Source organism: Sorghum bicolor, chromosome 1, assembly GCF_000003195.3.
Source record: "Sorghum bicolor cultivar BTx623 chromosome 1, Sorghum_bicolor_NCBIv3, whole genome shotgun sequence".
Taxonomy (NCBI): Eukaryota; Viridiplantae; Streptophyta; class Magnoliopsida; order Poales; family Poaceae; genus Sorghum; species Sorghum bicolor.
Window position 1 is genome coordinate 5,137,113 of NC_012870.2, and position 26,655 is coordinate 5,163,767.

Consider the following 26,655-nt stretch of genomic DNA (forward strand, 5'->3'; position numbering starts at 1 on the left):
CGGGCGGAGGCGGCCGGGCGGTGCTCGTGCGCGCGGCCAGGCGGAGGCGGCCGCGGCCCTCTCGCGCTCCAAGAGACGGGAGCGGGGCGTGGCGGCGGAGACCGGAGCAGGGCGTTGAGGCGAGGGCGTGCGGAGGCAGCCTCGCCTCCCTCCCTCCCTCGCGCGTGGCCAGGCGGAGGCGGGCGCGCGGCCCTCTCGCGCTCGGGACTTCGGAGCGGGGCGTGGCGGAGGAGGCCGGAGTGAGGCGTGGCGGTGCTCGTGGCGGTGGCGGCGGACTTCGGCGTGGCGGTGCTCGTGCGCGGAGGCGGCCTCGCCTCCCTCCCTCCCTCGCGCGCGGCTGGGCGGACTTCGGCGTGGCGGCGCTCGTGCGCGTGGCGGCGGGACTTCGGCGTGGGCGCGACTGACGGACGCCGTTCATGGTCCCCGCGCGGGTCCCACTCAACCCGTGGGAGCGGCTCCGTCCGTCGAAATCTGGCGGACGAGGCCAACCCGCATAATCAGCGAATATTCCTTTGGGGTTCAACCCATCCTTTCCTCAACCCCCATCCAAACGCTCCAAAAACGGGTCGAACCCATCCGGGTTGGTCCTGACCTTCCAACCAAACACACGGAAAGTAAACTTGATTCAAATAATTGATCATGAACTTAAATCATAGAGTACAATAGTTAATACAACAGTGTCAGATCAAATAAAGCGAAATAAAGGCTTCGGTTTGGTTAATAAGAAGAAATTAAAAGACATCTCCATATACATTAATGCATTCGATCCTGTCATGCATGAGGCGACCTATTTTCTCATCATTAGCACAAATTCTTGATGACTCCGCGGAAGCAATCACTTTCTTCTGTCAAACTTTTGTCACCAACAGCCTGCTATACATTAATAGCTTGATCGGCTCCGATGACGCGTGAGGCCAACGCGCTGGACTGTGGGCTGTGCGTTATTTTTTTTAGAGTTCGAGGGCATTACGCCCCGACCTTTCAATTAAAGTCAAAAGACCAAATGGTCTACAACATAGTTTTGCCTAGAGACATCCTCCAGTTCCAACTGGCATAGGACAATAACCAAAACACAACTACCAAAAGAAATAGGGTCTATCTAAATATCTGTCAACAGATTTCCACAACAAAAATCTGTCAACAGATTTCCACAACAAATATCTGGCAAATGAAAAGCTGACACATCAGCAAAAAGAAAAATTGACAGATTTCCTAACCTTTTGTCTGTCAGATTTCAATAGCACATACAAATCAACAAAATATCCAAAGCCCATTTGCGTTAACACAAAGATCCAAAAACCAAATAATCATCCAGCAAGTACAGGGTAGCAGAAAACAGGACTACTACACAGCTATCCAATCAAAATAGAGCCAACCACTACTATCCATACAAACACGGAGACAACCATAATCGCCTTGAAGGAATATGCACAAATTTATTATAAACAGTGAACATTGGCCAAAATGAACAAAAGGCAGAATCATGTGCTGATCTTTTCATGTTCAGATCACCCACCAGGCTTCACAACTTCACCAGGGATTGATTTGATCACCCACCAGGCTTCACAACTTCACCAGGGATTGTTTTGATCAACAGCTGCCTGTTATCCAAGTGAGAACAAACTGGAAGCCACACAGTGATTCAGTCAAGGTCAGCGTGTGCTCGTAGAAGAGGCCATCACACTTTCCGCTTGAACCTGCAATGCTCTTGTTGCTGGAGAACAAAGATGCTATCTCCAGTGACAGTGTCAAGCTGCATATAAAGCACAAGATAGTTAGGACCAAAAGAATAATTTGGCCCGGAGGAATTAGATCCCAAACTGGCAGTTTGACAAAGGCATCGAGTCCACACCGCTTTCAACTGGACGTAAGATAATGTCTGGTTATAAACTGAGCTAGCTTCTTTGCAATCACCTAAAAAAACACAATTGTTATTCATTGAGCCAAAGAAAGGAAACTACACTAAATCTCAAATGCAACATTATATATTCCAAATAACAACTACACTAAATCAAATGCAAAACAAATACAAACTGAATTAGCATCAAGCATACACACACAAAGGAAAAAACACAACCACACTCACACAAAGAAACCGAAATCAACAGGCCAACTGAGCAGAAAAAAAAGCAAACAAAACACACACACACAAACACACCACACACACAGGGAGAAAGAGATACACACACACAACAACAACACCAAAAAAATACACAAAAAAGGCAACAACAGATTAAAAAAAAGAAAATCTACTCAACTGCAAATACAAAATCAACAAAAATCCTACAAAAACAAAATACACACACAAAACCCAAATTAAAGACACCCACACACACACACACAAAGAGAGAGAGAGGTACACACACAACAACACAAAAAAGGCAACAAAATATTAAAAAGGGAAATCTTCTCAACTACAAAAAACAAAATAAAAAATACCACACACACCGATAAGCCGAGACACACACCCACAAACAACTGAGAGGCCAAGAAAAAATTAAAAAGATAAAGACCCACAAAATCACAGACACAAACAAAAACACACACCAAAAAAATCCAAAATAAAGCCAAAACACACAAACACCTCAAACATAGACACAAAACAACAAAAAAGACACAAACAAAAACACACACAAAAATCCAAAATAAAGACAATAAAAAACACAAACACCTCAAACACAGACAATTAGGAAGATACTGCCTACCAGTACCAGGAGGTGCAGCCAAGCTGCTAGTAACATACTTACGCTTCATAGGTGGTGTGATAATGTCACAATCTACAGGGAAAAAAAGAAACCCATAAAGCTAGTGAACCATAAACAAAAAAGTGCTTTAAGTTTCAGTAGAAATTTTTCTCAACGCCATTACAATCTACATATCCACAAAAAAAAATCTAGAGTACAATTTTAAAAAAGGTAAGATTTTTTTGGAAACTAACCATCCAACTTGATGCAGGAGGAATCCACAAGAAGTTTCAACAAATCAACAACAAGCTTCTCGAATTCTTCATGCATTCTAGGCATTTTTGAACAATGCAAATGCAAATACACCAACAATACCCGAGATTACCTACAAAAATGATTACAACATGAATTGGGAAAAACTATAGTGGGGGACAACCCCTCACAAATCAAAACCATGAAAACTCTTGCCACCTTGCAATAAAATAATGTGGCAAAGAAACCAAACATTTGTTTGTCAACTACACTTATTGCGCAAGGCTACGCAAAAAGGAAAACAACATGTCCTTGTCACTCACAACTTTCAGTCACGGTGTCATCACTTATATGAACATAAATAATGTGGTAAGTGGTAACAACAAGTTTGCAAATAAAAAAAGGCCAAACTAAGCAGGCACCTTCATCACTGAATGAAGAGACAATTCATTCAGTGATGAAAAGATACAAATCATATGGACAAACACAAAAGGCATAACTAAATAAAAAGGATTCATGAAAAAAGGTACGCACCTCCTTACTCAGAACAGATGCAAACATAGATTCGAGCCTTAATTTGAAACCACCAAGAAAAAACTCTGAATCTGCGGATGTATGAACATCCTGCAGAAAAAATATACACAAATCATGAGATAAAAAACTAAACATTTTTTTAAAAAAGAGACAAAAACACACCTCTCCAGCAACAAAAAAATGCTAAAAACGACTCGAGTCTCAACTTGCAATCACCAATATCAGAGGTACCGGGACCACCATCTTAGAAAAATAAAAACACAGTGCTAAGAAAAAATGAATGAAATAGAATCAAACTAAACAAAGTGGTTCAGAAATATATAGCTGCAGTTCATTTCACAGATACAAAGTGAACAATAATAATAGACTGGTGTAGCACTATAAAACAACTTTAATAAATTAGTAATACAATAGCAGTAGCATCCTCTTTTGAGAAGGATTCAAAATAGAGGCAAAATATGTACATGGCAAAAAAGCATGTAGATATACCATATAAAACATTCAGACGGGTAGATAGAAAAAATCCATCTACAAACAACATCCATTTTTCTAAAAACAATAAATTGCTCACTCACCTTAAGCCTGCTCACTCACCTTAAGCCTTTACAAGGTCCTCACCATTTCAGGGGTCCTCTTAGTTATCAGGTGCTTCAAAACCTGCATCAGCAATAGAAAAATGAGAGAAAAAAAGACATATATTGCAACAATAAAAAAATATACAAACCTCCTTATAAAACTTGAACATCAAATCATCAAGACCATCAAATGGGAGACTCGCCATTGCCACTAGACCTGTCGAGGAACACAGCTAACCAAAAAATTAGCAAGACTATTCTTTAATCAGAAGTAAGAAATAAGTTATGTTATTGAATTGCCAACTAAAAAGACTGATATCAGCACTAGCAAGTCAAGGAACACAAAATGTGCAAAAAAGAGAGGGTGCTCATATCACTTCCTATTTGTTGTTTGCTTGCTGATAATGAATAAACAATGTACTTATATAGTCTTAAATCATAGCCATGTTCGACATTAACATGAAGACATATGCTATAGATGAAAAGGACTAACACACACGCACACGCATGCGCGCGCACACACACACATACATCAGTCCTCACATGCATGCCACTCAGGGTGCAGGGACTAACTGACGAACTAATTTGATCATGCAACAGAAAACATACACACAACTCAATTAGCATGTCCCTACCTCTGGTATTCCAAAATATTGAAGCTTAACATCAACTGCTAATTGACTAATATCTTCACAAAAAAGGTTCATAGGGTAGGTGTGTGGAGATGTGGTATGCATACAAACTACAGTCACCATTTAGAAACAAATATGCAGATTAGTTAGCCTTGCATCACATAGAAGCCTTGATATCTATTTTCCAGCACACAAATTGAAACATGCATTTTCTAATAACCATAATTATGATATGACCTATTCATCACCTAGAAACCTTGCATAAATTCTACAAAACCAAAATCATACACACATCAAATTCAGAGCACAAAAAATAACCACTCTTATTCTAAGTGCCAACGCCCCTTCTAAATTATAGAAAAATATCCACTCCCATTCCAAATGCCAAAACACCAGATCTCAGTATGCCACCAAAAAATAAACTAAGAATAATACATATAAAAAATCTCCAAAAGACAGTTATCTAAGCATCTTCTCTGCCATACAGAAATGAGGAAGCTCACATGATGCATCAGCTTTGTCAATTCTCTCAACTCAAGTAAGTCTGTACAGAACTCTAGTGCAAAATGCATGGGAATGGAACACTTGCGAATTGTAGACAATATTAGATTGAAATAGGTTTTCCAATCTAAGCCAAGATTAACTATATAGACACATTATATTAACATTGCAGGCTTAGAATCACAGTATATCCATAAAATAAACTCATTCAAGAATAAATTATAGCTCAACATGGCCCAACTCATTCACGACTGAATTACTTCTTAGCATGATGCATCTCACTCAGGAATGATTTACAGCTCCAACTAGCAGAGTGAGCTATCAGATAATAACACATTAAACCAAGTAGTAGTCACTTCAAACCTAATCAAACTAAGAACAAAAGGCTAGAATTGAATCAAAATGCTCAATCACCCACATGCAAAAACCATGGATCGACCAATAAAGATCATCACTAGGCAATGCATGCAAATCCATAAATTAAAAATGAAACATGATTAAATAGACACAATTCCATGTCCACTATTTAGTGTAGCAAGAGATAAATTACATACAGACCTACAACTATTTTCCCCATCTACCAAAATATGAAGACAAACATGCAACCTGGCTTTACAGTTAGGAAAGAAAGAAGATGCAACGCAGCCCTCCCTAACTCTATTGGGAATCCTGAATTCCTGATAATGAGCAGCCCTCCAAACCTTATTAATCTGCACATCACGCTCCCACAACACCCCAGTCACAAATGATATAGCAGCATAGTAGAAGCAACACGAACACTAGATTTGGATCAGCCTCTGACCACTACATTTGGATCCAACGGTTTTGTGGCAGCAGCAACAGCAGCAGCAGTTACAAACAGCAGTCCTGCACGGAAACTAGACCCAACGAGAATCAATGGCGCCGCCAAAAGCCCGCCAACTGCCACGGCAAACCAAAGCCTCGAGGCCGTGACAACCACAACACGGCACCGCACAGGCACACAGCTTGCGCCACACGACAGCCGAGGCACACAGCTAGCACCACGCGACAGCCGAGGACTATCCCTGCTCCCGCCATTGTCTCTTACCCACCATGTATGTCCGAGGAGAAAAAAATCAGGAGATAAGCAACAAACCTCAACGAAAGGCACAACTCAGCGGCAGGCACCCGAGGATCCAGCTCCCCGCTCGATCCGCCGCTCGCCACGAGGACAGCGACGGCCGCGGCCCCTACACCCCGTCCCCCTGCCTGGCTCCTTCAGCAGCAGGCGTAGCGAGGCACGACGCAGCAGAAGCAGCAGCGCAGCGACCCCCTGCCCATCGCCTCCATTCCCCTCCACCACACGAAAAAAATAGAGGGGAAAAGTAACGGATAAGATTGGGGAAAAAATGTAGATGAAACTGGATGGTGCGGATTTCGAAATTAGTGGGGCTGCTGGGTTTGGAACCGTGTATTACGCGGACCCGACAACACGATGGACCCGTTAGCAGCCCAAAACATTGACACAGATCTCAAAACACAATCAACGGCTCAAAATTTGACAGATAAAAACCCAGAAAAACTGTTGACAGATAAATAGCAAAAATCAAGAAATAAATAGTTAACTTTTTTTTGACGAGTATAAACAGGTAACTTTAGAAGCAGCCACTAAAAAGCACTAAGGCTAGCATGAACAGTACCGCTAGATCCTTCTCTCTCTTTATCTTTTGGCGGGTTGAACCGGAGCATGAACAGGCCTACGACTACGAGATTGATGGAATCCAGCCACCAGCAGGCACACTAACATCTATCATGCATCTCTCCTGATGCCACTCTTTCCTAGATGGATTGTAGATGATGCACGTGTCACATTCATATATCAAAACATATGGATAAAGTGCTTGCTTTGGTAGTTGTTAGAAATAAATAATTGAGGTGACGTACAAGGAGGGCACAAATCGCTCACCAAGAGATGGTGTGAGGAACCGGCGGCATTACTGGCAGGTTATTACCAAGGTGAAGGTTATAAGTAGCCAGTTTATTTATATAGCCGGCCGGGCACTATATAGTGTCAAAGTGAATATGAGTTCATGACAAAATATGTATATCGGTAGCACAACGGCTAATTAATCCGTGCCACACAACCTCTTCGTGTATTGCCGCCTCCTTCATGCCAACTACCAGACCAATTATGACGTCTCGTGACGGGCACGACACATTCCTCTCCTAGTCTTCTAGTCTTTTTTTTCTTCGAAAGATCCGTTACCGGCTTTCATTGATAAGAGTGAGGAAAATTATGTACAGAGAGTTTAAAGCTTAGCAGCCCTATCTACTTTACAAAGGTGTATAAAAAAGGAGAGAAAGAACAACAAAGATCAGCAAAACATGAAGCAAAGAAAAGCAAGAGAAAAAGCTAACTAGCTAAAACCTAAAAAAAACTGTACAAAAGACTACGGGGGAGCAGGGAGGCCCAAGCTGGAAACCGATGTCGCCATTGTTTCCTGCTCTGATCCACACCTTGGCCTCTTCCTGGATGGCCCGGAAGATCTGCACACATGAATTATATTTTCGATTGAAAACCCGGTTGTTCCTCTTCTTCCAAATTTCCCATGAGACTAGCATTATCATAGAGCGAACACCCTCTCGCCTTATCGGCGATGCCCCTATGGAGAGGTCCAGATACCAAAGTCTGAGATCATGTGTCAGTCTCCAATTTGCTGGTGCCATCAACGGCTCCCTAATCCAGGTGGCTATCCTATCCCAAACTTGTAAGGAGAAATTGCATTCCATGAACAGGTGGTCTGCCGTTTCCAAGTTTCGAATACATAGGCAGCAGAAGTAGTCGTTTGGCCATCCTCTGATCAGGAGGCGAGCAGCTGTCCATATCCTATTTTGTAGCAGAAGCCAGATGAAGAATCTGCACTTTGGGGGAGCTTTCGTCGACCAAGTGTATTTTGCTACCGGATCAGTTGACATCCCCACAAACTGTAGCTTGTAAGCTGAGCGCGCCGAGTACTGACCATCCACCGTGTGGGTCCAAGTGATCTTGTCATCCACCTCAGGCCTCAGGACAGTGCCTTGCAATCTCACCCAGCAAGCAGCGAACTCACGGATGACTGGTTCAGTCATGCTGTAATCAACATCAGCTACCCACTTGTTGTCGGTGATGGCTTCTTTTACCGATCTGTTCTTCCTTTTGGAGTGTTTGTAAAGGGCCGGGTAGGCTACTGCTAGGGCTTGCCCCTAATGCCACCGAGATAACCAGAAGCTTGCCCGTTCGCCATTCCCCACAGACACAGAGGTCGCTGCATTGAATAGAGCAATATCATCTTTGTCAACTAGAAGTTGTAGCCCTGCCCATGGCCTAGCTCTGCTATCCCAAGCGTACCAGAGCCATCGGAGTCTTAGTGCTCGGCCAAATCTTTGTAAATCAACAATACCGAGCCCTCCATAGGTAACCGGCTTGCAGACATTGGTCCAGGCCACCTTACATTTTCCTCTTGTCAGCTCTTTGTCGCCTGCCTAGAGGAACCTTCTACGCAGTTTGTCTAAATCCGTTAGGAACTTCTTTGGTAGTTTCATGGTTGTCATGGCATAGACTGAGAGAGAGGTTAGAACAGATCTCACTAGTTCCTGTTTGCCTGCCATATTTAGAAGACGACCCTGCCAGCCCGCGACTCCAATCCAATGGCACAACCATTCCCAATGCACTATGGTGTAGCTTTTAGCTATGTCATAGTAGCACCGTTGCTCTGCATACGTACCAACGAGGGAGTGAAGGTCATAGTCACCAACATGCTCCACAAATGTCCCTACCCTTGAGCAACTGAGGTCTTGATGGAATGTAGCCACTTTCAAGACCTTTAGCATCTAATATCATCTCTCCTGATGCCTCACTTTCCTAGATGGATTATTGTACATGCACGTGTTACATTCATAGCAAAAAAAGAGTGCTTTTGGTAGCTAGAAATAGAGAAATGAGGTGACGACTGACGAAGGAGCACACAAGCCCTCAACAAGAGATGGTGTGGAGAACGGGTGTTATATATATTGGCTTATTATGTAGAAACTTGTCATGCAATGGCGGTGAAGGCTGGAAGTAGCTAATTTTATACAGCCCCTATCGTCAAAGTGAACCTGAGTACTCCCTCCGTCCCAAAAAGAGTGACGTTTTTTATTTTTAGAAATCGTGTTTGACCGTTCGTCTTATTCAAAAATTTTATGTAAATTATAAAATAAATAAATCATTAGTAAAGTATCTCTAATGATAAAATAGGTCTTAACAAAATATATAATATTTATGTAAAATTTTTTGAATAAGACGGATGATCAAACAAGATGTCTGAAATTCTAAAACGACACTCTTTTTGAGACGGAGGGAGTACACGACAAGATATAATAAATTAGTTGTACTATCTAGTAGGATAGAGGCTACAACTAGAAATGCATAGTTCTCGCCTATCCTTTCCTTGGTGACATCTTGCCATCTAGACCTTTAAATGATCCAGACTCCCTTCCTTCTCACCCTACAACAACGTACATGTAGATAGACTTCACACCGTCAGCTACTCTGCTCATGCTAATCTGGTAATCCAAAGAACAGTTCGTAAGGAAACAAAGATGAATCGCTTTGAGAGTGGAAGGCAACAGGAGAGTACGCAAGGAAAGGTGACTTGTTTCATTCACGGTATGTGCTCAAGTAGCTGATAGTTAACGCATCATTGACGTCAGGAAGCTAGTGCTTCTACGGTCACACACTAGTGCCTCAAAGGACTGAAGCAGCTTGCTGCGGAGTGAGTGCGATCTCAAGGGGATGCTTGAGTCAGATAGCGCTGTGTTGATATCACAACTAACCACGACTAAAGAGAGGACAGATCCTAAAACATGTAAGGTTGCTTCCGGACGTGTAAAGTTCTGAAAGATTAGGATAGAGTGCGGTGGTGTAGTATAGTGCTCATGGCATGGGTTAGCTAGCCCAATTAGCAAAACAAACAGTACTACACTGTTCTGTAAGCGAGACACAGGGCTACCTCCTCCTTGTGTAGGTGAGCTCATTTATATCTCTTATAAAGATAAACCCCGCTAGCAACTTCTCTTGCCATACAAAGTGTTCACATCAGCATCTACTACAACATCTCATTAGCACATAGCATATTTAATTATCTCGTCATGCAAAGTGTCCACATCAGCATCCACTAACACATCCAACTAACACACATCATTATGTCTTTATTCAAGGTATTTACATAAGCGAACCACATCATTTATTCATATGTATTGCTGCATTACCGACACCATACATATACATCTTCCGATTCTTAGTGATTAACACTCTAACCTATTTTGTATTCCTTCTTCATACCTGCGGCAACGCGCAGAGAATCCTCCTAGTTACAAATAATTGTAACTTTGTAACATATCTCACAAGAAAAGAAACGAATTTCCGAGGGGCCTACGCACTAGTACAAAAAAGCTCAAAGGTGGTGGTTGTGTCTAATTTGTATAGGCGGTTTCCGTTATCACGCGCCAGTGCAAAGAAAACGACCGACCCGACTCATAAACCGCCTGTGTAAACCAATTATTACATGCGGTTTTCTTAATAAAACCGCCAATGAAAATTAGGCATTTTCACTGGCACTTCAGTTAAGTGAACTGCCAGTGGCGGTCAAGAAATACCAGTGGAAATCCTTTTACACCGCCAGTGGAATATAATTTGCAGTGGTGGTATGTGGCCATATAACATGATCAGTGAAAATTAATACAACTATAAATACTAGGTTCGCTTAATACAAGCTACTGCCAGTCGAGAATGACATAGTTGTGCCTATAAAACATCTTTCTTTGGGCCTAAACATATTTCCATAGCTGGACCCAACACCATGATGCCACGTTCGTTCTGACAACACATATACCGCTACTGTACCTTTTAATAATGTTGTGCTCAACTGTTGTAATATCATCCACATATAATGTCAAGCACGTGATTGTTCTGCACAGCTAATTGAGACGTCACAATATAATTAAATATATATCTTACTTGATCCATAAGATCTAATAAATAGAAAGTACTATTGACTGATTTGTTGTGAGAGAAAAACATTGTTGAATGGCTTAATAATTGTACTATCCTCTACCTACTCGCTTAACATGGAATTTATTCCTTCACCCACTACTCAGCTATATATCCTTGCTTGGTGATATCTTGCCGTCTCGACCTTTAAATAATCCAGACCCATTCCTTTTTTTAAAAAAAAACCTTGCCCTTGTTTGCTTATTTCATTATTTTCAACGAGTAATCCAAATAATTAAAGAAACAGTTCGTAAAAACAAAAAAAGAATAGATTTAAGAGTGTGTGGGGCATCGACAGAGTATGCACATTAACTGTTTCACCGCTGGGTGTTCTGACGTAGCGGATACTAGTCCCAAGTCCCAATGGCGTTGGACCTTAGGCCTTCCACAATACTCTGTCGATTCATGTCACCGGGTACAAGGTTTCACAGTTCTAGTTGGAATTCCTATAACCGTGCATAGGCTTCAACAGACACTGGCAAATTGAAAAAATCATGCAAAACAGGCGCATTTTGTGTTGTGTTGAGGTTGATACTTTTATTTTTCGCGAAAGAGTATAACTCAGGGAATTTAATTTTGCTTACTTGGCCATTCCATAGATCATCCCACAGGAGGCATGTCTGTCCATTTGCTATGGACACACTTGCAAGTCCTTTATATTTGTCCAAGAGCTTGAGAGCATCACGCCACCAAAAAGAACCCTTTGGGGTGGAGGAGCTTGGTAATTTTGCATTCCTGTAGTGTTTATCCCAAATCAATTCCACCCAAGGTACCTTGCATCCGTTGAAGAATTTATGGCAGTTCAAAGTAGTTGAATGGACGCTGTAGAGGAAGATGATAGTTTATTCACTTGTAGGTTCCTCCTAAAAACTAGCACCGGTTCTATCTATTTTTGCACACTGTAGCTTTGCTAGCTAGTGCTCTATCTACTGTATTTGGACCCATAAATTTTATAGCTGCACTAGCATATTGTGGACGGCCTTAAACAACCGGTTCCATATGTACCCAGAGTTAGAAGAAGCGCCACCGGTGGATACAATGATGAGGCTGGGCTGTAGTGGAATGCCATTTAATGGAAATGGAGACATGGAAATTAACTAGTGGGCTTGCGGGGCACAACTTTTTTTATACGAAGCCATTTGATTGATAGGGTGGTGAACCAAATTTGTGTGGATGGAGGTCGGGAGGGAAGGAAACTCTTATTAAGTCTATTGCTCAAGCCGTCCCAGTATATACGATGATGGTGTTTCGTATTCCAAAAACCATTTGTAAAGGAATCACAAGTGCCATCTCACAGTACTGGTGGGGGGATGATGAAGACCATAAGAGAATACACTGGCAAGAGTGGTGGAAAATGTGTCTACCCAAAGCCATGGGTGGGCTGGGGTTCAGAGATTTACAGTCTTTTAATTTGGCTATGCTTGTGAAGCGGGTTTGGAGACTGCTCAGTGACCTAGATTCTCTTTGTGCTAGAGTTCTGAGGGCTCGGTATTACCCTGATGGAAAATTGTTAAATGCAAAAGTAAAAAGTGGGAGTTCATACACTTGGCAAAGCATCCTAGCTAGAAGGGATTGCTTTAAACAAGGTTATATTTGGAGGGTTGGTGATGGAACACAAATTAAAATTTGGGAAGACCATTGGATACGGACAAGTCACAATCTGAAAATCCAAACGACCAGAGGAAACAATATTGTGTCTACGGTTGATGAACTGATCAATTCAGTTACTTTAACATGGGACGTGGACCTGCTGAAAGCTATCTTCTGGCCAATGTATATTTATCGGATAATGTAGATACCAATCACATCTGGTAGAGAGGATGTAGTAGCTTGGCACTATAACAGAAACGGTTTGTTCTCAGTTCGATTAGCCTATCATTGCCAATGGAAAAGCAAATTTGGGTCGAGATGTAATCAAGAGCAAGCCAATACTGTAACAAGAACCAATATGTGGAAGAATTTGTGGAAGCTGAATCTACCAGGGAAGATAAAGATATTTGGGTGGCGGGCACTCAAGGGGCTATTGCCATGCAAAGCTATCCTTGCTAACAGGCATGTCGGAGAAGGAGGATACCCAGTTTGTCACAACGTAGCAGAAGATATCAAGCACATGATTTTCACGTGTAACCGAGCCAGACAAGTATGATGTTCACTTGGTGTATGGGACATGATTCAACATCTCTTGGAAACAGACCGATCAGGCTCGGTGATCCTAGACGAGATTATTAGAAGGAATGAGCAGATACAGGTGCTTGAAGTGGGTTTTACGGAATTAACCCTTACTGTCGGCTGGTATATTTGGTGGGAAAGACGGCAAATTGTGCATGGAGAGACTGTCCAAAAACCTTCAAGGACAGCCATGTCAATTTTGGTGCTAACCAAGAATTATAAAGTAGTTGGGAAAAAAGGATCAAAATTGAAACAAGGATGGAAGAAACCTCCGGAAGGAAAGGTTATGGTCAATGTTGATGCTGCTTTTAATGAAGAAAATGGTTGTGGCAGCGTAGGTGCTATCATCAGAGACTGCCCAGGAGGGGCACTAGCAGCTGCTCACAGTTTTGTGCCTCATCTAATAGATACACTTATGGCAGAGGCATATGCTTTAAAAGAAGGTTTGATGCTGGCACAATATATTTGGTCTAATTGATTGATCGTGCAATCAGATTGTATGGAGGTGGTACAAATGATGGAGAATGGAGGCTTCTCAGCGACTTCGGCAGCTGCATTGTATGATGAATTAATATCATATGGAGTGGATTCCAGGATATAACAATTGAGCATTGCAGTAGGGAGGTAAATCAGGTAGCTCATAATTTAGCAAAGAGAGCTATGCAACTAAAGACAAACTTGTACCTAGGTCGATGAACCCCCTAGCTTTATTCTACAATTCTTGACAAACGATGTAATGATATAGTGAATGAATAGTCTGTCAGTTGGTTTAAAAAAAGTCATAATATGTGCTACTCTTATATTTTTAGTAGTATACACTCCATATTTGTATAATATACACTAAGTATCTTCTTTCACAACATACAAAAGTTGTTGTAACTTCATTAGCATACCGTCCGTCTCAAAAAGAGTATCAGTATGGGTTCATGCTACTCAAATTTTTCTCATGTTTTTTAGATAAAGAATAGTTTATATCCGGCTTCATCTATCAACCGATAGAATCAGGTCAATTATTTTTTTCAATGTTTAACTAGATTTATATATACTCCCTCCATTCCAAATTAAGAGACCAGCCTTCAAAGCAACGCCTACTTGGCACTAGCGCGTCATACCTTTTCTAGAATCACCTTCTCACCGTGTACTTCACCCTGAGCTCTTCAAAGACAAAGTTCAGCCAGAGAGCCCTCCCGAGGATCGCAATCCGCAAAGCATGCTCCTTGTCTGAGTAATCACCTAAAATCTCCACCGCCGAGCCCTCCGTCCACTGGACAATGGCCTCATCGGTCTCACCCTCAGCCTTCGCAACCCTAAACCAAGGGAAGGGGACACTGTGACCCGGACTATAGTGGGGAAGATACACTATCTCCATACTGAATTCTTTCCAAGTATTACCACACAAGAGCCAGAGTCCAGTAGCAATAAACTCCTCCACTAAATCATGGTCATAGCTCAGCCGGATAGCCAACCTAGAGCCTCTTGGCAAGACCTCCGAGAATCACATACTTTCAAGAGAAACCCAAGTGAGGCCTTGTTTGGATACATGTGTATTTATTTTAATCCACATGTGTTGGTATGGAATAGAATGTAATTTAGTTTATTAATTCCACTCCAACTCCAATCCACTTCAATACATGTGAATTTAGATGAATACATGCACATCTAAACAAAAACCCAATCTTTGAGGCAAGGGGGTAGTTATAAGGTTCTTTGGTGAGGCTGGCTCCCACCCTTGCATCCTCTAAGCCAATGCAAGAAGACATTCCAAAAAATTCAGGTACCCCAAGCGCTAACACTCCTCAGCCGCAACTATCAAAACAGTGTTGAATGTACCCATCTAATTGAAGTTCTAGGCACCTTAGCTACGTTGCACAGAAGAAAGCATGAACAAATTAATAGAGTTGGCATAAAGAATATAAATATTCGTATGCATTGTAGTTGAAATTAGTTTAAGTTTCACTTCAAGTATTGCCTTGTTTGGATACACATCTATCCACATCAATCAATGTGTTGTGTGAGGTGGGATTAGAGTGAAAATTAGTTTAAGTCCCACTCCAATCCCAATTCAACACAGATACATATGCATCCAAACAAGGTCTAATAAAATGAGTTCATTCCTAGATAAATTCAGCATGAATATATAGACAAGTTATCCTGCAGTGTTTGTGCAGGAATCCTGTTCCGCATCGCTCTAAAAATAATACTACTGTATTATTAAACTCTTAAGCACGTCCACAAACGTTTGCTTTGCTGGCTCTTTTATCTGTTGTCCACTAGCTACTTTTGTGTTGACAACTTGACATACATGACTGCTTTCATGCAAGAGGAATTTGGGAACAGGTTATTCCTTATAATCTTTGGCCAATCTTATTTTCTCTAAATTTGAAAGAATGGTTGACCCGTAATCAATCGAATAATAATGGAGATAATTAGAAATCCGTTTTTGTTTTGGGGGATCTATGGCAGCTGTCTACGATCGAAGGAATGATAAAACTTCTGTTTATCATCGAATGCTAGCAGGATGATCCACAGGCAAATAGAGAAGAGCTTATTTCTTTGATTGTGAAAGCTACTTGTAGGGAAAGACATAGCTAAATAGTAATATTGATTTCAGCCAGCTATATTGTTGCTCTAATCTTTCAAGGTAATAAACTGCTATTGAAGTTATTGTGCCCGTTATTTAACAGGGTGCTATATCGTCCTCAGCTCCTTCCATTAAATGCAACGACGCAGCTACTCCCACTACCCTTGCTCTTGCCCCGAATTGAGCAATTGAGGCCATGATGGGATTGCACCAACATACTCAGCATATAGGACCAATCGAAGAAATTGGACTACAGGAAGCGATGCAGCCACAGACAGCTACTACGAAAGTAATATCCTCTCTCCTGATGCCGCTCTTTCCAATATGGATTGTAGATGCATGTGTCACGTACATATCAAAGCACGGCTAAAAACGATTTTAGGTGCGAGAAATAAACCAATAAGGTGAGGAGCACACAAGCACTCACCAAACAAGAGATGAAGGTGTGTGAGGAATATATTGCATTGTTGTGAAGAAACTTGCTGATCGAGGTGATGGTTGGAACGGAGTAGCTAGTTTTATAGCACCTGTCGTCTACATAAACTCTAGTACATGACATAAATCTAGTTGTACTATTAGTATTAGGGGCTACATCTATAAATTAATCAGATCCGTGCCGCACAACCTTAGGCCTTGTTTAGTTCCAAAGAATTTTCAAGATTTCCTGTCACATCGAATCTTGCAGGACATGCATGAAGCATTAAATATAGATAAAAAAGATAACTAATTACATAGTTTACCTGTAATTTGCGAGACGAATCTTTTGATCCTAGTTAGTCTACAATTAAATAATAATTGTCAAATAAAACCGAAAGTGTTAAAATAGCGAAACCCAAAATTTTTCGCGAACTAAACCTTATTGTGTATTCAGAACCGTGCTAGCTATAAGTAGCCGGTCTTGATGAAATGAGTTACTACAGACTACTTATTCTAGCAAGCAACATGAAGCTACTACGCATAGTTGCGAACCCAAAAAGCTTTGAGTTAACAGCTAGTCGGCATACATGACTTTTGTTCAATTTGATCTATTTTCCACTACTACACAAAAGATTTTACAAGACGGTGTCCTTTTATTAACAGAGACAGTCACAAAATAAAACCACCTCAATTAATGTCTGCAATTAACAGAGATATGTATTTTTTATTTATGGAGGCAGTCGTCTTACGGCAACCGTCTCCAAAAATAATCTATTTTCGGAGGCGACATAAGTACATTTTTAGAGGAGGGCAAGCTATATGGCCCGCTTCCAAAAATAGTAGCCCAAACAGCCCATACTTCGGCCCGCTATCACTCATCATATATAAGGCGAGTTAGGATTTCGGTTCCCCTCCACTCTCTCTCCCTCCCAAAACAGGGGGACCTCTCTTCCTCAAATGCGCCATCGCTCTACCTCACGCGTGTTTTCCCTCTGATGTTGTCACTCCAGCCCTCCCTCCACTCTCTCTCCCTCTGGCCTTCCCTCCACTCTCTCCCGACGACGTAGGGCCTGGCTACGGTAGTCGCACACCCATCTCCTCCACAACGAAGGCGGCAGGCACTCCTCCTTGATCCCTCCGAGATCCGGCGGTGGTGTGTCCGGGGAGGCCGGATCTAGCGCGTGCTCCATACCTATAAAGAAAGTCGTTTAGAACATTGACACGGTCACCAAAGCCTAACTTTGACTCCTTATTTTTATAAAAATATTTATAAAAAGTAGTACATGTATATTTTTATGAAAATATTTTTGAAGTCAAATCTATTCATATGGTTTTTATATTTTCAAATTCAACAACTTAAAGTTATTGATGATTTATATTCTCAATGTTTGATTCAAATCTTGTCCAAAATGACTTTCTTTATAGGTACGGAGGGGGTATGATTTTAGTTGGGTTTTCATGGATTGCACCGAAGATGTAGTTTGCACTGAATATTTTGCCATTATACTCTCCTTATCCCAAAAAGAAAGTCACCTAAGAGTTTGAGCCAGTTAAATTATTTTAAATTTGATTAGGTTTATAGAAAATATATACAATGTTTGTGTCTCCAAATAACTTATTATAATAATATAATTGATGAATAATTTAATGATACTTATTATGCCTAAATATTAATAATCCTCTTGTACATATTTTGTTAAAGTTAAAAATATTTGACTTCTTGCAAAGTGAGAATGATAGTTTTGTAGGATGAAGGGAGTATCTTTCAATAAGTTTTGCTCGACTATGTAATATAATATAAATATTCTGACCATTCCGCACGATGAAATTGAGACGTGATGATGGTGTAATTTTCTCTAAAATGTGTGTGTTGAGTGCTGACTGATCTTTAAGTCCATTTTTCTCTGTACTTAATTGCACATCCTCTGCCTACTTACTTAACATGGAATTTATTTCTTCACCCATTACTCAGCTATCCTTGGTGACATATCGATGTTCTTGCCGTGTGGACCTTTAAATAATCCCGACTCCATTCCCTTTTACAACCTTGGCATCATATCGGTTACTCTTCTTTGCTCACTTCATTGTTTTCAATGAACAATCCAAGAAAAGAATAGTTCGTGAGCAAACAAAGAGGAACAACTTTAAGAGTGGAAGGCATCAGGAGAGTATGCACAGGAAAAATGACTTGTTTCACTGAGCCTCTTACCCGACACGTGCGCGCGACCACTGTCGTCTGTGGTGATCTATCTGAGAGTTCCCAAGTCATCGTTGAACCTTGAAACTATTGGTTTAACTTTTGAGATAGGCTCAGATCCACAACAGGCACCGGTGCAGTTAGTGACGATGAGGTTGTGCAGCAGTGGAGTGTCCCATTTGAATGGAAATAGAGACATGGAGAGTAACTAATGGGCGGTGAGGCACATCGCGTTTGATATGAAGTTCATAATATGTCATATGTGTTATTCCTATGTTTTTAGAGGTATGGTCTATATGTATATACTAAGTATATTTTTGAACAACATATAAAAGTCGCTGTAACTTCATTAGCACATATACACCTTCAAAAAATAGAAATTTTTAGATAATAGAAAAAAAAATTTAGCCTCTGCAAGCGCAGTCATGGGCAGACACAATGGGGGGCAGGCAGGGCCTACCCCCTTAACTTTGTACAATCTTTGTTAGTTCTCACTAACTAATAGACTAATCACTACTAGAAATTATAAGTAAACAAGCCTTCTCAATCAATTGTAGATTGTTTTTCTCAAATATATATTTCAATTGTCTAATGTTAAGTGTCTAATAAAATAAACATGATGTGAACCTTTTTTGCGAAGGGAAGGGTGATTATATTAAGACTTGGCATAATACATCCTAAATTACATATTGTGGTGATGAAAATTTTTTCATAATATACAAAGTTATTTCCCTCGATATGAACAATCACACCAAACAGGTTGTGGTGATGACAATTCTCTTCACTATGCGTGACTCAACTACCACGAGTTTTGACGGCGACCTTGATTTTATGGCAGGATCGTATCCATACAGGACCATCGACGCTACAACCTGCCCCCTAATATCTGAATCCTAGCTCTGCCCCTACACATAGCCAAGTTCTTATAAAATCTTTAGCTATTTGCTGTAAAAGCGGGAACGAGAACTCAAGTGAATCAAAGTGATTATAAGCAAGGTCTATTATTACTCATCCATCCACTCTTGGCAAAAAAAAAAGTCCAATGCAAATAACGCAAAACTTCTAGTGCTTGGCTCACCGGTGATGGTCTCCTTTCCATCCTCACATTGTAACAATGCCCAAAAATGTGGCCATTATGTTCCCTTAAGGTAACTTGCATAAAATAAATAAATCGATTTTTTTACAAAAACAACATCGCTCCGTGTATACCAAGGACCTACTTGGTTTGCAACCAAAATTTGGCATGCCAAAGATTTGACAACCAAAATTTGGGTACAAAAATTGACAAAGATTTGACAAGCCAAATGTGAAAAGTTGGTAAGTTTTGATAGCCAACTAAATATTAGTCAAAATCACAAAATCCTTGGCTTGGTAAATTTTGGAAGTGAACCAAACAGGCCCCAAATAGCCCATAAAAGAGTGTTGACACCCACTAAAATCAGCTTTTGTTCACTATCCCTATTGCCAATTAACCAATTCCGAGCATAAAGACCTAGGAGTGGTTAACCCATTAGCTATATATATATAAATTATATACGCCAGATAGTCTTAGTATGTTGCCAATAAAAAAAAGTGCTTAATTGTTTGGTTGTAACGATCAAATCAAAAAGAAAAAAAATAGAAAAGGTAAGCATGCAAGGCCAGCCATGGGTGAGCCCATATCCACCATTCAGCACGAGCTGAGCTGCTCCGATCCGCAAGCCCGTTACTTTCTACCGTGGGCCTGTAGGCTGGCCGTTCTCCTTCCTTGTGGAGTCCACCGACCAACCGAGCTAGATCTCCCCGACGCACTTCCCCAACCGGTTGTCTAGTCTTCCTCTCGCGTGCCTTCATTCCCGGCGGCCACGGTGAGCTAACGGCGGCGACCTCTTCGTAGGGCCCTTCGCCGCCGGTAAACGAGCACCCACTGTGCAAACGCAGGTACGCACTTCCCTTCCTTCCATTCCCGCTGTGCGGAACTGACCACCCCAAACCCTCTGTAAGCTAGTGACGGAGCCAAAAGTTTTATGAAGCCTAGGCGTAATGTCATAGTAATACTAACAAGAAAAAACATAATGAAAGATTATAAGAGAGGTTAAGTGCTAAGAGAGTAGTGACTCGCTGACTAAGTTTAAGTATGTTCAACCGTTCCTAATCCCTTAAGAGTTCAGTAGACATTACAATTTTGATCTTAAATTAAATAAATAAAGAATAGAGTGGAGAGCAATTGAGAAAGAGAAAATGAATACATAAGTTTTTGTCTATCTTTCCTCTTTCCTTTTTAGAGGAAATGTGTGAGGGAAAATTTTCATAATTTCCCTTAATAGGATTTGTATTTTAAAAAAAATATTTTTAAAAAAATCATTATGTCACAATGTGTGATTGGGCTCTGGGAACATTAGTACGATCTCTAACATATATTATTATATATATATATAAATTATATAGGTGCTAATTTGTCAAAAGATGTTAGAAAAAAATAGAAGTTGATCAAAAAATGAAAAAGAAAAGAGAAAAAAATTGTATGGGCTTTTATTTAGTCGTCCATCAAACCAACGCACCGCCGGCTCCCAGCGCCGACGCTCATCTCCCTCGCAGCGCCAGGCTCGGTCCCAAGGATCGGATCTTCCGCGCGTGGTGGCGGCTCCCCCTCGGCGGCGTCCAGCGACGGAGGGGCAGTCCCAGGCTCGGCGGCGGCGTTCGGCGGCTCCCCCCACCTTCTCTCGCCAGTCGCCTCGCGCCCTCGCCTGCGTCCTCCACGAACCGGCCGACGACCCTGCGTACGCACCTCCCTCTCCCCTCCCGCCGTTGCTGTTCCCGTGGGAGCCCGGCCAGCTGCCCAGGGTGGCCGGGCCTTGGCTCCGCCGGTGCTGTAAGCTATTTGCGTCCGGATCTGACCTCAGTTACACGCCTGTGTTCCGCCCACGCAGGATCCAGATCGTGCTACGGCGGCTCCTGTCCATCCGCCATGGTAAGATCCGCCCCTCTCCCCCGTGATCATATGATCTGTGCCCTTGTGTTTTGCGCCGGACGCGCTGCTCATGCGGGTTCCTGTAGATGGCGGTTACGATCTAGCACTGCACTGCATCTCGTTTGAAATCTGAAGCCTTTTCTGTGCGCTTTTGTAGATTAACTTCGTGCTCCTGATCAGCCGCCAGGGTAAGGTGAGGCTCACCAAGTGGTATTCTCCGTACACCCAGAAGGAGAGGACCAAGGTGAGTATTCCACACTGCTCTGTGCGATAATAACTCAGTTCCGGGGTTGCTGTGCTCTGTATTCATCACTGGCAGTGGGTGCTAATTTCTGCAAGAGTTAAGACTATGCATGCCAATTGGTATCATGTATGTGTCAGGATTTTGCACCCTTAGACTTGTTCCAACAAATCGATATCTAACATTAGAAGTGAATGGATAGTGGCCGTTTTGTAATGATAAGTTTGATGTACAGTATGCATGTCGATTGCCAACTTCAAAGCTATATCTTGATCCAGCATCCATGTCTCCATACAAACCATGATGGATGGTTTTTGTTATGTAAACTTGAATATGCATTCATTCATGTTGTTTTCCCTCTTTCTGTATTCGGCATTTTACAGTTTTATGACATGATATATTTGCTACCACTAGTATTATAGAGCAGCAGGTGGTGAAAACTGACAATATTATCTTAAGTTAAATTCAATCATCGGAACAAATTCCCATTTCTCCTACTCGTTGCCCCCTTCCTTGTTTCTTCCTGAAACTTGTTGGCAGGGGCGAATCCAGTACAGAATTGACCCTGGTGCACAGCTTAAGTAGTATATATGATTTTCTTAAAGTATATGCTAAGTGTGAGGATGTTTAGTGGTAAAATATCTTTTTACCCGGGTACCAAGGCACCAGGCAAACTGAACCTGGCGTCGCTCCTGCTTGTTGGGTAACAAGTGAGTAGGGCCCATGTATTTTCTCATCAATCTATAACTCTTATAAAGCTAAACCCCACTAGATGAATTCTCTCTTCATGCAAAGTGTCCACATCATTCCCCACTAAGTGATCCACCAAATATTTTTATCTCTTCATGCAATATGTCCACATCATTCTCCACTAAGTCCATGTCATTTCATATTAATTATAAAAAATAACCATGTCATCTATATCATGTGAAATACTTTAAATCTTTAATATATTCACATACAAGTCATGTACATACATTATTTGTTTCATCACCAATTAATTCCTCTATAATATAACCAAATATTAGTTTTTGTTTTATTAGCTTAGCAATTTTTTACTAGATCTAATACAATAAAATACATGCAAGTCAAATTTATATGTGTACATACATAATAGACTAAATACCGCATAGTAGTGCTATGTATATAATGATTTATTTTTAAGAAAATCCCGCAGCAACGCGCGGGGAATTCACCTAGTTTGATGAATTCATATAGGACAAACCCTATTACAATTACAACAGACTGTTGGAGGGGATCTCCTGTCTAACATCAAATATTCTGCTTTTTACAGGGTACTCGGTTTCAAGTACCCATGGATTTTTGTTTTTGTAATACATTACTGGCTTCATATAATTCCAAAAAAAAAGACAAGTTTTCTAGTGGTATTCATTAAATATCTCTTCTTAGTGAGGTTTATTGTACTGGATGCTTGTTTATTAAGTTTGCTACTCATGTTCAAAAGGTTATTCGCGAGCTCAGTGGACTCATTCTTACACGAGGGCCCAAACTCTGCAACTTTGTCGAGTGGAGGGGTTACAAGGTTGTATACCGGAGGTATGCCTCAGCGTGCTGTTGATTTCTGCTATTTGTTTCATAGGTTATGCTGGTTTTGCAATATCTGCTTGCTAACTATTGATGTGTCTTTATAACTATATACGGTGGTTAGGTATGCTAGCCTGTATTTCTGCATGTGCATTGATGCTGATGACAATGAGCTTGAAGTCCTTGAGATCATCCATCATTTCGTCGAGATACTGGACCGCTATTTTGGCAGTGTGAGTGCTTTTGTATTCAATCTCAACTAAAGATTCATGTTTCCATGTCATTGTTTTGACTGTTTTGTCTTCAACTCTTTAGGTATGTGAACTGGATTTGATATTCAATTTCCATAAGGTAAACCTCTAATGCTTATCACACTGAGGACCTGGCATTAGACTTAGTCATTGGCAACTTTGTGCTAGCGTCTGATCACACTTATGGGTGTGTTGTCATGTTCATCAGTCCCAGTTTTCGATTTATGCAGGCCTACTACATACTGGATGAGATTCTCATCGCGGGTGAACTTCAAGAATCTAGCAAGAAGAATGTTGCAAGACTTATTGCTGCACAGGTATGGAATCCTGACATTTGGCTAACTTGTCCTTTTACATTTCCTTGAAAATTCAATGCATGAGATTTTGTTTGTGCATGAGGTTTTGTTTGCTTGTTGTATATTGCTGTGGTTAAGTTCTTTTACCCTGTGATTCAGTAGAGGATTCTTAAATAGTATTCTAACACATTTATTGTGCCTACTGACTTTCCATTTTCTGTTTCCTGTTGAAGTAAAACTTGTGCATGGATTAAGGCACAAAACCTGTTTCATTCCCTATATCACCCACATATCCAGAAATCTGGATAGTATGCTGTACTTATGAATTAACCGCTTTTAGAAGTGCATGATGTTTTTATCCTAACAAAATTCTTTCCGAAATATGACTTTTGCAGGATTCATTAGTCGAGGCTGCTAAAGAGGAAGCCAGCTCCATAAGTAACATCATTGCACAGGCTACAAAATAAAGTTCACCACTCAAATGCCTGCCCCTTTGCTCTGTTTTGTCGTTATACAAGCAATTGTAATGTACTGGACTGCTAGTCCATTTTCTCTGCTCATGTTTCCTATGGAATACGGATTTGAAGACTCCAGGTCATTTAGAATGAGCGTGATGTGTAACTACATAGTATGTGTTCCGTTGGAAGTAAAGTCGTGATTTTCAGGATTTGCCCAGGGATAGTTGTAAATTCCTGGAGTTGTAAGTGCATATTTTTTCATTGATCGTTTATAGTGTTATCTAATGTCTGAAAACCACTGCAAGTTGTGATGCGTTATTCAACAAATTCATTCATGCTTTGTAGCGCCTGTGTTTAGTAGGTCAGAAACTTGGGTGGCTATACTATATTTGTAAGCTTCTGTGCATGTAAACAGATTCCAGTCTTCCGGGATTGATTGGTGCTGGCTTTTCACTGTAGTGAATTCTGGTAGTGTCCTCCTGATCACATCAAACAGACTTTATGTCTCACCAATATCTGTATCTCCATTACACGGAGTACCATCTTTCCTGTACCCTGAGTAACACCTATAGATGTCTCCACCCTTGTGTGTGCACCCTTATATGTTGGTGCAGTTCTTACAGACCTAGATGAATCATTCTATTCTTTTCTCCCCTTGAACTTTTCTTACTACTAGGCTCTACAAAGATGCGTACTTCTTTCTTTAAGATGCTGAGCTTAGCAATGACCTACTCCTGTCAACAATGGCTAAAAATGAAATATTATGGGTTGCGAATGGAGGGCATCGGGAGGACCAACACTGTAGCTTGTAGGTAGGAGCACCGCTCGTTGAGGACGATCTGCCCAAGTGGAGAAGCTGTTTCTGGCTCAATGCAATCCAGAGTCACCTTGATCCAAAGCCAACCGTCTACTGTTCAAGAGAAGAGGATGGCACAGATGAATTCTTGACAACATGGAAGCAATGGCTGACCAGGAGCCTTCCAATGGCTGACTAGGAGCGCCGCTGTCGACTGTAATTCTCGGAAAATGGCAGTTCGTATGTCTCCCTTCCTTTTTTTTCCGCACCTGCCGATCTGTCCTGGTTTATGTTTGATAAGCTATATCAGGATATGTGGTACCATAAGGCACAAGGCTATGTCATTGTTACTGAACATGTTCTCTGGCGATGAACAATGATAATAAGTTACAGCCACGTAGAAAACCATTTCTATGTCAGTTTTTGCAAGAAGACTCTGCAGTACACCGTTTCAGCAGGTATGTTGGATGCAAATAATTGTTGATTCCTGTGATGTATGACTAATACAAGCGACTGCACTGTTTTCTTGTTGTCGTTTTGCTTGCTCAATTTGGTCTATCACATAGGAGGCCTCACGGATATAGGTTTCAAGTTCTCATGTTTAGCATTAGGCTATGGGGAATGAGAAAAGACCTCAAACTGCTAGTCCGTTGGGGTTGGTGGTAACTTGTTTGTCAGTTGTCACTCCGCCTCTTTAGATTTCAACCAGTGTTTTCCTACAACGGATTCTGTTTTTGTCCATAGATTAGATGCCCTGCTTCACTGTTTTTCTCCTTTTGCTTGGAGTTTACTTTCGCATCAGCTTGAGTCAGCAACACACTCTGTAATCTTGCACAATAAGCGCGATGGAAACGAAAGAGGCGAAGAGGACCAACACGTTTAGCAGGAGCACAACATGCATAATCAACAATAGATATATAGTCTGAGTTGAAAAAGGAACCACGATGAGAGAGAGAGAGAGAGAGAGAGAGAGAGAGAGAGAGAGAGAGAGAGAGAGGCCTATTATATTTTTTGAAAGGGCAGCAAGAGATCTGCTTCAAGTATATTACAAGGGGAAAATCTGTTTTGATGAACCTATGATCTTACTCTCTCGTTATGATATAAAAAGTTAGCATGAAAAATCATATTAAAATCCTGATAAGCAAAACATAAGTTATTTGGATTTCGACAAGCAAAACATCAGAACAGTAAGTTCTTACAATTTATTTTTTCTATATAACACAACAGACATGTAGATGAAATGAACTTTGGAAAAGTTAATAACTAAATATGATTAACACCGGGCTCCATTACTTATCTTGTGTTCTTGGGAGTGTGGCACAACCACACAGGTCATCAACAAACACTGACTCCCACTCCCAACTTACCCCCACTCCCAACTTACCACTACAAAATGAACTGACCTTCACCACAGTCTTATATATAGTACATTAGTCTCCACAAACTCGGCCATTTTTCCCCCGATGATCCGCAAACTCAGCCTTCCTCTGTCTATATATACATACATCTCGTCTTGATCCTTTTTGAGTTGTAATATACATCACA

The 26,655-nt window shown here is 41.1% G+C and overlaps 1 protein-coding gene across 1 annotated transcript; it reads left to right on the plus strand.

The window, feature by feature from the left end:
- On the plus strand, nt 21,062-24,736 carry LOC110431764 (AP-1 complex subunit sigma-1). The gene is made up of 8 exons (XM_021451317.1): nt 21,062-21,332; nt 21,483-21,523; nt 21,681-21,767; nt 23,230-23,321; nt 23,434-23,542; nt 23,625-23,660; nt 23,791-23,877; nt 24,252-24,736. The coding sequence occupies exons 1-8, from the start codon at nt 21,077-21,079 to the stop codon at nt 24,321-24,323; spliced, it is 780 nt and encodes a 259-aa protein (XP_021306992.1). The 5' UTR covers nt 21,062-21,076; the 3' UTR covers nt 24,324-24,736.